Source organism: Cololabis saira, chromosome 18, assembly GCF_033807715.1.
Source record: "Cololabis saira isolate AMF1-May2022 chromosome 18, fColSai1.1, whole genome shotgun sequence".
Lineage (NCBI taxonomy): Eukaryota > Metazoa > Chordata > Actinopteri > Beloniformes > Belonidae > Cololabis > Cololabis saira.
This window is the reverse complement of record NC_084604.1, coordinates 33,936,319-33,949,042: the sequence shown is the minus strand read 5'-3', so window position 1 is coordinate 33,949,042 and position 12,724 is coordinate 33,936,319. Positions and strand designations below refer to the sequence as shown.

The window sequence follows — 12,724 nt, the reverse complement described above, 5'->3', positions numbered from 1 at the left end:
TGCCACTGTATGCATAAAGTTCTTTTTTAAGGTTGTGTAATTCGATATATTAAGTTGCAGTAGTGAAAATATGCCTTCAAATCTAAAGTACCCATTTAAAAACTGCAGGAGCGCAAAGGCAGCAGATTTTTCTGTGATACTGCTTACATGGAGGCAGTTTGATCTAATAAGTAACCTGTTTACTGAAGGGGCAGAGCAACTGGGGTGAACTCTCGTCCTGTGCAAATCCTGCTGTGTTTTGCTTCTTTTTTGGGAGAGATGGTCAGTGTTGTGTGCAATCAGCCACAGCAGGGGTCACGGTCTGGACTGTGTTGCTGAGATTGAAGCAGTGGACTGGATCTACAATCTGACCTTTCAGATGTGTTTTCCAGTTTGAGAGAATGTAGCTCCTATTTCAAAATGGTTTTTAACACACGCTATGTAAATAGTCCTCACTTATAGGCTGAAATATCTTTATTATGAAGTCTTACCTGGGTTTTTTTTCACAGCAATTTGATCAAATAAAAGAAAAAAATGGCCACATTTACATGCAAGAGACAGATATAATCAAGTCAAACAGAAACAAAGGCAACACACAACTCCACCCATTGTTCCATCCCTTTGTGGGCAAATAATTTTGATCAAAGTTAGTACAGAACATCCTCTCCTTAACCCTTCTAAATGAGAGATCAATGGTCACCATACAAGCCTGGAGCATTTAGGTATGTGTCGGCACAATGCCAAGGGGAAAATACATAAAAACTGACAAAAGCAATTGTTCCTAAACATGAATCTGGGAAAGGTTTGTGTGGCAGGGTGGAGGAGCAGCAATCACACAGGTGATGGGTCACAGGCGTGTCCCATCACCTGTGTGACTGCTGCTCCTCCACCCTGCCACGGTTTTAACGCCACTCCCATACAATCTGAAGTCCATCATTCTAACGTGATAGAAATTACTCACGAGAGGAAAATGTTCATGATAACTGCCAATTTGTATGGTCCAGCAAGGTCACCTCAAGGTCAGGTGACATTTCAGATTATAGGTTTACATGTTTTAGCATGTTTCGTGGCAGTCATCATTAGAGTACAAATAGAAAAAAGACTGAACAAGTATTGTTTAGAAATGTTGCCTAAGTACCGTATTTTATTAGGCGCACGCATTATAAGGCAATACCAATGAGCGGGTCTATTTTCATACATAAGGCCCACCAGGTTTTAAAGGGGACATATTATGGCATTTAATGTATATTTTAAACAGGCCTTGAATGTCTTAAAAACAATCTAAAGCTTGTTTTTTCTACATAAATCAGAAATTCAGCCTGTGGGCCATGTCTCTAGTTTTACCGCTTCTAACCTCTTTTTCTGTGAGTGATCCTGAGGGGAGGGGGGGGTATGATAATGAGGCTCTGTGCTGATTGGCTGCTTGAATGAAGTGTAGGAGGGGAGGAGACAAAGCGTCGCTCCGGGGAGAAGAGCAGCGGCTGCGTAGCAAAGCGTGTCCACGGTTCTGCGTTAAATCGACACGTACCCTACGCCGTAGGCTCTGCGTTGGTGTAACGCGGAACCATAAATCAGCCTTTAGTCACCTCGTCTTCACACTAATTCACACAGGAAGATTGAATTTAATTCTAAACTGGTACACCACGGTTATTTACTCCAATTCCTCATCATTTCACTTCTTATGTTACAAGACAAATGAATCATGTTAACTGTAAAGAAATCACAACACTGAATTTTCACAAATGGCAACTTTATTGTTAAATGAATAAAATATGAGTTGTATATAAATAAAATTTATGCACTATTGCTGGCTCGAGGAAGGCCCGCGCGTCTTCGGAATGTTTCGTTGACGCTTCAGGTGCTTGGCAGATCTGAAACCACAGAAAAAAATGTATTACGGTACTGAGCCGCCGGTTCCCCCGGAGCTCCGAGCCCGGAGCTCCTCGACGGTCTGGTCCGTGAGCAGCCCCCGCAGCTCCGTATGCGGCGCCGGGGCTCCGGAGCTCAGCTAAATACTTAGCCCATGCAAAGATCATACAAATATAAATAACATAAAAAAAAGGAACTTACCGCTGACTCGTGTGCAGTTGCCGGGTCCGTGCTGTGGGATCTGATCCTTTTATGAGGGTAAATGTCGATGCAAAACCTCATTTTTACTCTCCCTCGCTGTTGAAACCGGTGGAAAACAGCCAGCGCTGCTGAACAATGGCTGAAGCTCGAGCGGGCGGAGAGAGCTGGTTGTGGGCGTGGTTTCAGCAGCGGAGGAGACTGAGGGCGTGGTTTGCATTTTGGTGACGTAAAGAAAATGCACAAATCCAAACGGCTCACAGAAACCACATGACACTGGGGGATTCAGTCGGGCGGGGGGGAGCAGACCTTGCAGATTTGCCTTATTTTCAGATCTGGTTGGGACGAGATCCTTTTTATGTCCTGGTACATGAAACCTTAGATGTGATTTTATGTTTTCTTTTTCTCTGGACTGCACTAATGCCTTTTTACCTTTGATAGGTTCAAGAAAACACTTTCAAATGTTTATTTTCTCATTCACGCACACATAAAAGTTTAACCACGCAATCGCTAAGCCTTTGGCTCGTGGACAGCCAAGAGCACATCACATGATGGTCCATGATCTAAGTCCAATAAGGGACCAATAATGCATCAAACAATCTTTACACAGTTTCTTTTGTGTGGACCTTTGTTTGTTACTGTCTAATAGTGGGGAAAGTAGCCCTCTACAACTCAATCCCCACCCTAGAAAAAAAAGAATCCTGTAATGGTTTTAAATCCATGTTTTTCTTAAGCCTTTACGGGTTGCCATAACAGACTATTGCATTCAGCATGGTTTTTAATTCAGCTGCCTTTTCTGACACAACCCTCCTCATTTATCTGAGCTTGGGACTGACGCCATGAGTGAATCAGGTGATAGGGGCAGGGTGGCACATCCAACCCAGGGGTGCTTTGGTATGCGCCAGGTAGGAATGGGTGATATTTTACCGTTCATGATAAACCGTCAAAAAAATTCCCCACGGTAAGAATTTGTCATCTTGCGGTAAAAACGATAAATTCCCGTTGATGACGTTTTTGTTCCTGGAGGAAGGAGCTCGTTGTTAAACGAGGCTCCAGCTCCATTATCTGGAACTGGTTTGGATTTAAAAAGAGAGACGAGGAGCAAACTAACATCATCTATTATATGCAGAGTCTGCAAAAACAGTGAGTGCAAAGGATGGCTTTTATTTATTTGTCCTGTTTCTTTATTTATCAGGTTGTATTTTTTTCTACTTTGTGATTTTATAAGCTAAGAAAACTTGAAGGACAAAGATACTTTAGCTGTTTGCACTGTGATCCCACTGTTTAAGCCATACAGTTTGAATAAATGTTGAATCTGTTCTTACATTTCCAACTTGTTTCGTTTGAGTCATTACAGTTTTGCAGTACAGGTGTACTAATTTAATTGTTTTTTATTAATTCAATTTAATTGGTGTAGTTTAGTAGTATTTAGTATTCTTTTAGAGCAGTGTTTTGGGGGCTCCAAAGACTGAATGTTGATAGATTTATAGTTGAAAAGGTAGAGTTGAATTGGTATTTTTTTTATCGTAATTTTTATCGTTATCGGGATAAATGGCAGAAATTATCATGATACATTTTTTAGTCCATACCGCCCATCCCTAGCGCCAGGGCTGAGGACCAATCCTTTCGATGGAGGGCAGCTGACTCCACGCACTGTAATCTGTAAAAAGAAAATAACCACTGCTATGAGCTTTTCTAAAGATACAATTCTCATGAAAATAATACTTTCAGGATATTTTTTTTTTTATTGTGAAATTTTGCTGGAGTTGTGAACCAACTTTGGAGACCATTGGTATCTTGGTGTCACCTTCAAACTAGAGATGGGCGGTATGGACTAAAAAAATGTATCACGATCATTTCTGGCATTTATCCTGATAACGATAAAAATGACGATAAAAAAATACCAATTCAACTCCATCTTTTTAACTATAAATCTATCTCGCTCTCAGATCCGCCATGTTTGTTACACAAAAACGTATCAATGGGAATTTATCCTTCTTTCTTTTTTCCTTCCTCCTTCCTTCCTTCCTTCCTTCCTTCCTTCCTTCCTTCCTTCCTTCCTTCCTTCCTTCCTTCCTTCCTTCCTTCCTTCCTTCCTTCCTTCCTTCCTTCCTTCCTTCCTTCCTTCCTTCCTTCATCCCTTCCCTTCTTTTCTCCCATCCTCCTTACTTTATTTTCTCCCTTCCTTCCTTCCTTCCTTCCTTCCTTCCTTCCTTCCTTCCTTCCTTCCTTCCTTCCTTCCTTCCTTCCTTCCTTCCTTCCTTCCTTCCTTCCTTCCTTCCTTCTTTACTTCCTTCCTTACTTCCTTCCTTCCTTCCTCCATCTTCCTTCCTTCGTTCCTTCCTTCCTTCCTTCCTTCTTTTCTCCCATCCTCCCTACTTTATTTTCTCCCTTCCTTCCTTCCTTCCTTCCTTCCTTCCTTCCTTCCTTCCTTCCTTCCTTCCTTCCTTCCTTCCTTCCTTCCTTCATCCCTTCCCTTCTTTTCTCCCATCCTCCTTACTTTATTTTCTCCCTTCCTTCCTTCCTTCCTTCCTTCCTTCCTTCCTTCCTTCCTTCCTTCCTTCCTTCCTTCCTTCCTTCCTTCCTTCCTTCCTTCCTTCCTTCCTTCCATCCTTCCTTCCTTCCTTCCTTCCTTCCTTCCTTCCTTCCTTCCTTCCTTCCTTCTTTACTTCCTTCCTTACTTCCTTCCTTCCTTCCTCCATCTTCCTTCCTTCGTTCCTTCCTTCCTTCCTTCCTTCCTTCTTTTCTCCCATCCTCCCTACTTTATTTTCTCCCTTCCTTCCTTCCTTCCTTCCTTCCTTCCTTCCTTCCTTCCTTCCTTCCTTCCTTCCTTCCTTCCTTCCTTCCTTCCTTCCTTCCTTCCTTCCTTCCTTCCTTCCTTCCTTCCTTCCTTCCTTCATCCCTTCCCTTCTTTTCTCCCATCCTCCTTACTTTATTTTCTCCCTTCCTTCCTTCCTTCCTTCCTTCCTTCCTTCCTTCCTTCCTTCCTTCCTTCCTTCCTTCCTTCCTTCCTTCCTTCTTTACTTCCTTCCTTACTTCCTTCCTTCCTTCCTCCATCTTCCTTCCTTCGTTCCTTCCTTCCTTCCTTCCTTCTTTTCTCCCATCCTCCCTACTTTATTTTCTCCCTTCCTTCCTTCCTTCCTTCCTTCCTTCCTTCCTTCCTTCCTTCCTTCCTTCCTTCCTTCCTTCCTTCCTTCCTTCCTTCCTTCCTTCATCCCTTCCCTTCTTTTCTCCCATCCTCCTTACTTTATTTTCTCCCTTCCTTCCTTCCTTCCTTCCTTCCTTCCTTCCTTCCTTCCTTCCTTCCTTCCTTCCTTCCTTCCTTCCTTCCTTCCTTCCATCCTTCCTTCCTTCCTTCCTTCCTTCCTTCCTTCCTTCCTTCCTTCCTTCTTTACTTCCTTCCTTACTTCCTTCCTTCCTTCCTCCATCTTCCTTCCTTCGTTCCTTCCTTCCTTCCTTCCTTCCTTCTTTTCTCCCATCCTCCCTACTTTATTTTCTCCCTTCCTTCCTTCCTTCCTTCCTTCCTTCCTTCCTTCCTTCCTTCCTTCCTTCCTTCCTTCCTTCCTTCCTTCCTTCCTTCCTTCCTTCCTTCCTTCCTTCCTTCCTTCCTTCCTTCCTTCCTTCCTTCCTTCCTTCCTTCCTCCTGCGTCGATTTAACGCAGAACCATAAATCAGTTTTACACAAAAACATCATCAACAGGAATTTATCGTTTTTACCGTGAGATGACAAATTCTTACCGTGGGGAATTTTTTTGACGGTTTATTGTGAACGGTAAAATATCGCCCATTCCTACTTCAAACCCATTTGAACTACAAGTCCATCAAAGCCTATATTTAGAACATGACATGTTATATCTTTGTCATTAAACCACGGCCACAATAAAAATAATCCATGGCTCTCCATGGAGTGACATTCTTTGCAGGTTGTCCACTTAGTAGCGCCCCACCTTCTTCCCGTCTGACTAAACCCAAGCCGTGGGTGGATTTTCCGAGTTTAATCTTCAACGACTGCCATAAATTGCTGAGTTAACGCGACTCCTCCCCGGATCTCTCGGGCAAAGCCCGTCACGACAGAATATCATCCAGCAGATACTGATAGATACATTTTTACTTCCACAGTGTCTGTTTCTGCTGACCGTTCATGTCATAACTTAATATAAGTAAGACTCAGAAGAAGCAGAGTTTTTGATTAACACACTGGGTGAGCTTGTGTCAACACAGGAGGGGATATTGAACCCCCCCCTTCACCTCGGCTCTGGAAAGATACAAACGTCTGTTACTGTTTGATGCTGATAGTGAATGATTAGCTAGAGAGTCAATGATTTGAGATTTGCTTTGTCTCAAAAGGCTATAAAATCCAAAGGTGTTTCTCTGAAACCCCTCACTGGTTTAATAATAAAAAACGATTTAGGAGTAAAGAATACTTTGAGTTGTGTATATTCTACAAGATGAAAAGCAAACGGTTTTGTTGTTTGTATGGTACATCTGCAGCCACAGGTAGGCCTATAGAATATGGAGGGATAAAACTACTAAAAATGTTAAATATGTTTGGAAACTCTCAAACTACAAGTAGAGAAAATGGTGGAAAGTGTGCATGAAGCAGTGATGTGCTGCAGGGACGTGCTGAAACGCTTTGCTGAATGGAGATCAGCATCAGAGGGTGTTTGTTTGCCTCTGTGTAGAACTGGAATATAATATTCAGGTGTAATAACTAGGCCTGTGTTGAAAAAATCGCTTCTCCGATTTTAAATCAATTGTCATATTAATTCCTAAAAATCGATTCATATGTCTAAAGATCGATTTAAAAAAAAAATGTTTTTTTTCATCATTACATTACAACTTTTGGTACTTTTTTGTTTATGCCCAAAAAATGAATATTTTGTTGGACACGAGAATAACTGGTGCCATGTTTTTGCCTTTAAATATGTTTAAAGGTATGAAAACATTAAAGTTTTCAGTTATAATTGCATAAATTGTCTATATTTCTTTGCTTTTTATACTGTCTTGGGGTTACATTTGCATAAATGTTAAAAACCAAATTCTCATAAATGGGGAAAAAATAAAAGCGATTTCTTTCGTCCTCTGTTTCCTCCCTGGATCTGTTTGGTAATTCTGACCCACGATGTTTCTGAAAGCAGTTCTATCAGCATTCTGGGAGCTGATTGGTCCTTACAGCATCATTAGCTGCAATACTTGCTGTTGAATCTCAATATAATACTAGTATTAATATGTTGCATAACTAGACAGTCATATAATTCATGCAACAGCTGAAAAAACAGTTTTATTAACAGTAACCCAAATCAATATCGGATCGAATCGAATCGGATCGAATCAAAGCGTGATGATAATCGATTCTGAATCTTAAGAATCGGAATCGAATCGATTCTTGATATTTGAATCGATCCCCAGCCCTAGTAATAACTAGAAGCTGGTTCAATCAACAAGCAAATGTAAGAATGGAATAAGTCTTCCTCATGTAGGTCTTGGTCAGAAAGGGACTTTCTCAAATGGTTAAACCGTCACGGTAATCATAAAATCCACCTAGATCTGTCGAGAGTTGAGCCGTGCTGAAACTTATCCGGATGCAGTTGTTTTTTTAATTTTTTGTTTTTGTTTTTTATATAAAGTCTGCTCCTGCTCAGTTTCTAAAACAGACTGTCTGACTTAGCTTATTATGATGTGCTGTGTTCCTAATGCAGGCCCAGCGCAGGCTGTAGTGTTGGAGACAAACTATATATATATATATATATATATATATATATATATATATATATATATATATATATATATATATATATATATATATATATATATATATATAAAACTGACGCAGACAAGGAACATTTTTAGAAGCTTTCCAACTCTTCGCTTCACAAATACTGATAATGAACATCCTCCTCGTCAGGATCCAGTAATTGGTTTGTGCTGCATGTTAGTGTGACAGCCAGGAGAGGGAGCTGCTCTATAAATAGACAAAAAAGAGAGAAAAAAAAAAAGACAAGAATATCATCCACCTAATTTTTTTTTAAATTTCTCTCTGATAATTATATAATTGTTCTTTTAACCTTTGGTTACATCTATCAGACCCTTAAGTTTTTAAAACCAGAGCTATTCTCAGTCTTTACAGTGATCGAGATCTACCTGCATTTCGTTGCCCTACATAGCCTTTTTCTTCCTGTAAATTAATGCTATTTCCAGCCCAAACTCACAGAGGAATATTCTGTAGGTTTGCTGCTGGTGATCAAAAAAACCTGCTGAAGGCAAACACATGTGAGCATGAATTAAATATGGATACTGCCGCTCAGTACTCTTCAAAATCAATGGAGTGACAGCCACGCAGGCTCTAAGTTACACAAATATCATGCTATTTTTGGCTCTGATATAGGATATGATGATATTGATGACAGTCTGTGTGTTCACTAAAGGCTTTTTCAAATTAATTTGACAACACATGAAACAAATGGAAAAAAAGAAATATAAAATTATGAGGTGTGACTAGAATAAAAGGGGGATAGAAATGAGAGTAGGTGCTTGTAGTGATGCTTTTTATTGCTGGGTGTTTGGTTGCAGTGGTGGGAAGAGAGAGATGGGGCTCCACCCCCCTGCTATAGCTTGACACCTGTTTTCCACTTTGTGTCAGTAAGATCTCTCTTTGCTCTCCATCTGTGTCTAAATCAGAGCACAGGGCTCCAGCGAATACCTCCACCGACTCCCAGCCTCACCTGGAGGACGCAATTTATGCAGAAAAATATACCTTTACAGGATCAACAAGTTGGCAATACTCTGAAATCAAGGACGAGAAGTCGAAGGGGAGCAGAAGTTCAGAAGGTGTGAAGGCGCTCACTCCTGGAGAGAAGATCCTTTCAGAGAAGATGTCTGCTTTTGCTATTTTATGGAGGATAAGGAAAGTTTAGAAGAAACAAACCAAGACCCGAAGTTAGCCAGAACTAGGCAACATGTCCACAAACAGTGAAGACAGGGACCCAGATATTGAACTTTTTGTAAAGGTAAGACAGAATGATTGTAGTATTTTGTAAGGTTTTGATAAAGTAAAGACAGTAATATGAGTTGGTTTTTTTTTTTTTTGTGTGATGTGAAAAGCTCATGTAACCCAATGACAGAGATAGCGTTACAACAGCAAGAGCACACTCCTGCTCTCTGTGTTGACCCAGGATTGTGGTGACAGTGACACTGAAGCTGCTTGGTAATGATGGAAACCTCATGTCAGCCGCTGCAGTTAGGGTTGCCACCCGTCCCGTAAAATACGGAATTGTCCTTTATTTGAGAAAAAAATGTTGCGTCCCGTATTGAACTAATACGGGACACGATTTGTACCGTATTTTCATTAACTTTTACACCATATTCTAGTTGAATTATTGAAATAAGTTAACTTTTACACCATATTCTAGTTGAATTATTGAAATAAGTTAACTTTTACACCATATTCTAGTTGAATTATTGAAATAAATTAACCTTTACACCATATTCTAGTTGAATTATTGAAATAAATTAACCTTTACACCATATTCTAGTTGGATTATTGAAATAAGTTAACTTTTACACCATATTCTAGTTGAATTATTGAAATAAATTAACTTTTACACCATATTCTAGTTGAATTATTGAAATAAGTTAACTTTTACACCATATTCTAGTTGAATTATTGAAATAAATTAACCTTTACACCATATTCTAGTTGAATTATTGAAATAAGTTAACTTTTACACCATATTCTAGTTGAATTATTGAAATAAATTAACTTTTACACCATATTCTAGTTGAATTATTGAAATAAATTAACCTTTACACCATATTCTAGTTGAATTATTGAAATAAATTAACTTTTACACCATATTCTAGTTGAATTATTGAAATAAATTAACTTTTACACCATATTCTAGTTGAATTATTGAAATAAATTAACTTTTACACCATATTCTAGTTGAATTATTGAAACAAATTAACTTTTACACCATATTCTAGTTGAATTATTGAAATAAATTAACTTTTACACCATATTCTAGTTGAATTATTGAAATAAATTAACTTTTACACCATATTCTTCACCTGTATCTTTATTCTACATCTGGGCTGATGTGGACATACGTAGCATAGGATGCTATTTCAGTTGCTAGTATGGTTGTCTGTCTGTACAGTCATGCAAGTTCAATGCTATTAAAGCACTTTAAACTTTAAATCAAAGCATTTTGTTTTTTCATATAAAGTAAACACATTTTTATTCAGTTTAGAAGTTTTGGGGCTTTTTTTTTTGGCTCCTGCGCTGCTGAAATCGGGGCGTCCCTTATTTCTATTTCTGAAAGGTGGCAACCCTAGCCGCTGCAGTGGACCATTACTTCGGTAAAAACTAGTGCTGGCCAACGATTAAAATTTTTAATCTTAATTAATCCATGATTTCTGTAATTAACCGCGATTAATCGCATATTAATTGCAAATTTATTCACACATTTTGTGTTGTTCTAAATTACCTCAAGGTATTTTTTTTAATGTTTTTAATACCGTTAATTGTTGAGTTATATGTTTTATGTAAAGCGCTTTGCGTTGCATTTCTTATTTAGTAAGAAAAGCGCTTAACAAATGAAGTTTGATTTGATTTGACTCGTCCTTTTTTGCAAGCTGCTACAGCGTTGTCTGCTTTTGACGAGGGGGGGGGGGGCGGGAGCGGAGCGGCGCTCTCTGGTATTTGAGACTCGACTACTTCGATGGTAATTCATTTCAAATCGATGGTACATGTAAATAACTCCAGTCTTGTCCAGCGAACCATCTGGCATCTTTTTGAAAGTGAACTTGCTGTTCAAAAGTCGCTTTTCATTATCCATCTTTCAGTTCACCAGACTTTTCCTCGAACTACGGGTGCCGTCGAGCGCCTGAAATTATATGCGGCTTTTTTTGTTTTTTTTAAATGTGTGTTAAAAAAATTGTCGGCGTTAAGAGAACGTTAAGTTAACGCATCGTTAACGCGTTAGGTTGGACAGCCCTAGTAAAAACCTTTTTCACAGAAGGGACTGTATTATGTAATCGGCTGTAACGCGGTCTTCTGAAGTCAGCGCCGCATGCAGGGACCACAGTCTATGGAATAAAAGAAAGTTGTTGTTTTTTCCCCCCAACTCCCCATTTTAGTTATGCCTTCTGCTCTCGTACATACAGAGTATCTCTGATTTTAGTTTTGCACTGGCATTCACGCACCGTGCTTAGTGCACAGCACGGTGGCTTAGTGGTTAGCACTGTTGCCTCATAGCAAGAAGGTTCTCGGTTCGACTCCCAGGCCCAGCAGGGTCTTTCTGTGTGAGGTTTGCATGTTCTCCCTGAGCTTGCGTGGGTTCTTTCCGGGTACTCTTGTTTCCTCCCACAGTCCAAAAACATGCATGCTAGGTTAATTGATCATTCTAAATTGCCCATAGGTGTGAGTGTGAGTGTGAGCGTGTCTGGTTGTTTGTGGGGACTGCAGGTGGAAACTAGCATTTCTGCTAAACCCGGTGTATTTACACTGCTTAACGTAGTGTTAATTAATATGCATTGTCCCGTCTAAATAACACTGTTGCTTCACAGCAAGAAGGTTCCCGGTTTGACTCCCAGGCCTTGCAGGGTCTTTCTGTGTGGAGTTTGCATGTTCTCCCCGTGCTTGCGTGGGTTTCCTCCAGGTACTCCGGTTTCCTCCCACAGTCCAAAAACATGCATGCTAGGTAAATAGATCATTCTAAATTGCCCGTAGGTGTGAGTGTGAGTGTGTCTGGTTGTTTGTGGGGACTGCGGGTGGAAACTAGCATTTCTGCTAAACCTGGTGTATTTACACTGCTTAATGTAGTGTTAATTAATATGCATTGTCCCGTCTAAATAAACTTTGAAACCGCTAGAAATCATAGATCATCAGCTTCAATTTAAAAGTGCCATCTTCAGTGGAAACGTCAGCCGTGTTTTGTTTTCCATAACATGCTAAAAGGTCCCCTGAGAACTGAGTCAGGTGAGGTGGAAGTTAATGACAAAGCTGATGGGGTTGAGCTGAGTTGGTGAAAGCTCGATGACTAAATCTACTAAGGCTGAGAACTGATTCTTAAGATACTGTCATTTTATTCTGTGAATAACAGTAGTCCTTGATAAAAATACACAAACTTACTTGTTCTGTGATGTGCAGCGATGGTTTTAATCCACCATCCTATATAAATGCAGAGAGAGAGAAAGAGAGACAGAGTCGTTTCCATCCTAGTATTAGTCTTTTCCTCCTGCTGTCATCTGAGAATTGACCTACATCAAGGGTCGGCAACCCGCGGCTCTAGAGCCGCATGCGGCTCTTTAGCGCCGCCCTAGTGGCTCCTGGAGCTTTTTCAAAAATGTTTGACCTTTTTTTTCCTTTTTTTCTTCTTTTTTTCTTTTTTCCTTTTCATTTTCTTTTTTCTTCTTTTTTTTCTTTTCTTTTCTTTTTTTTTCTTTTCTTTCTTCCTTTTTCTTTTCCTTTTTAATCTCGACATTCTGACTTTTTTCTCGAAATTTTGACTTTTTTCTCAACATTTCGACTTTTTTTCTCGAAATCTTGACTTTTTTCTCAATATTTCGACTTTTTTCTCGAAATTTTGACTTTTTTCTCAACATTTTGACTTTTTTCTCAACATTTTGACTTTTTTCTAAAAATTGTGACTTTTTTCTCGACATTTCGACTTTTTCT

General features: G+C 39.6%; 1 protein-coding gene across 2 annotated transcripts in view; it reads left to right on the top strand.

Annotated features, from left to right (window-relative positions):
• Window positions 1–12,724, top strand: part of clic5b (chloride intracellular channel 5b) — a 28,600-nt gene that overhangs the window by 1,849 nt on the left and 14,027 nt on the right. The window contains exon 1 of one of the 2 annotated variants that reach the window (XM_061746492.1): window positions 8,679–9,053. The exons of the other annotated variant lie outside the window; for it this stretch is intronic. Coding sequence (XP_061602476.1) covers window positions 9,003–9,053 — 51 coding nt within the window. The 5' untranslated portion in view covers window positions 8,679–9,002. Of the gene's footprint in view, window positions 1–8,678; window positions 9,054–12,724 lie in introns of those variants that run through there. 2 annotated transcript variants of the gene reach the window in all.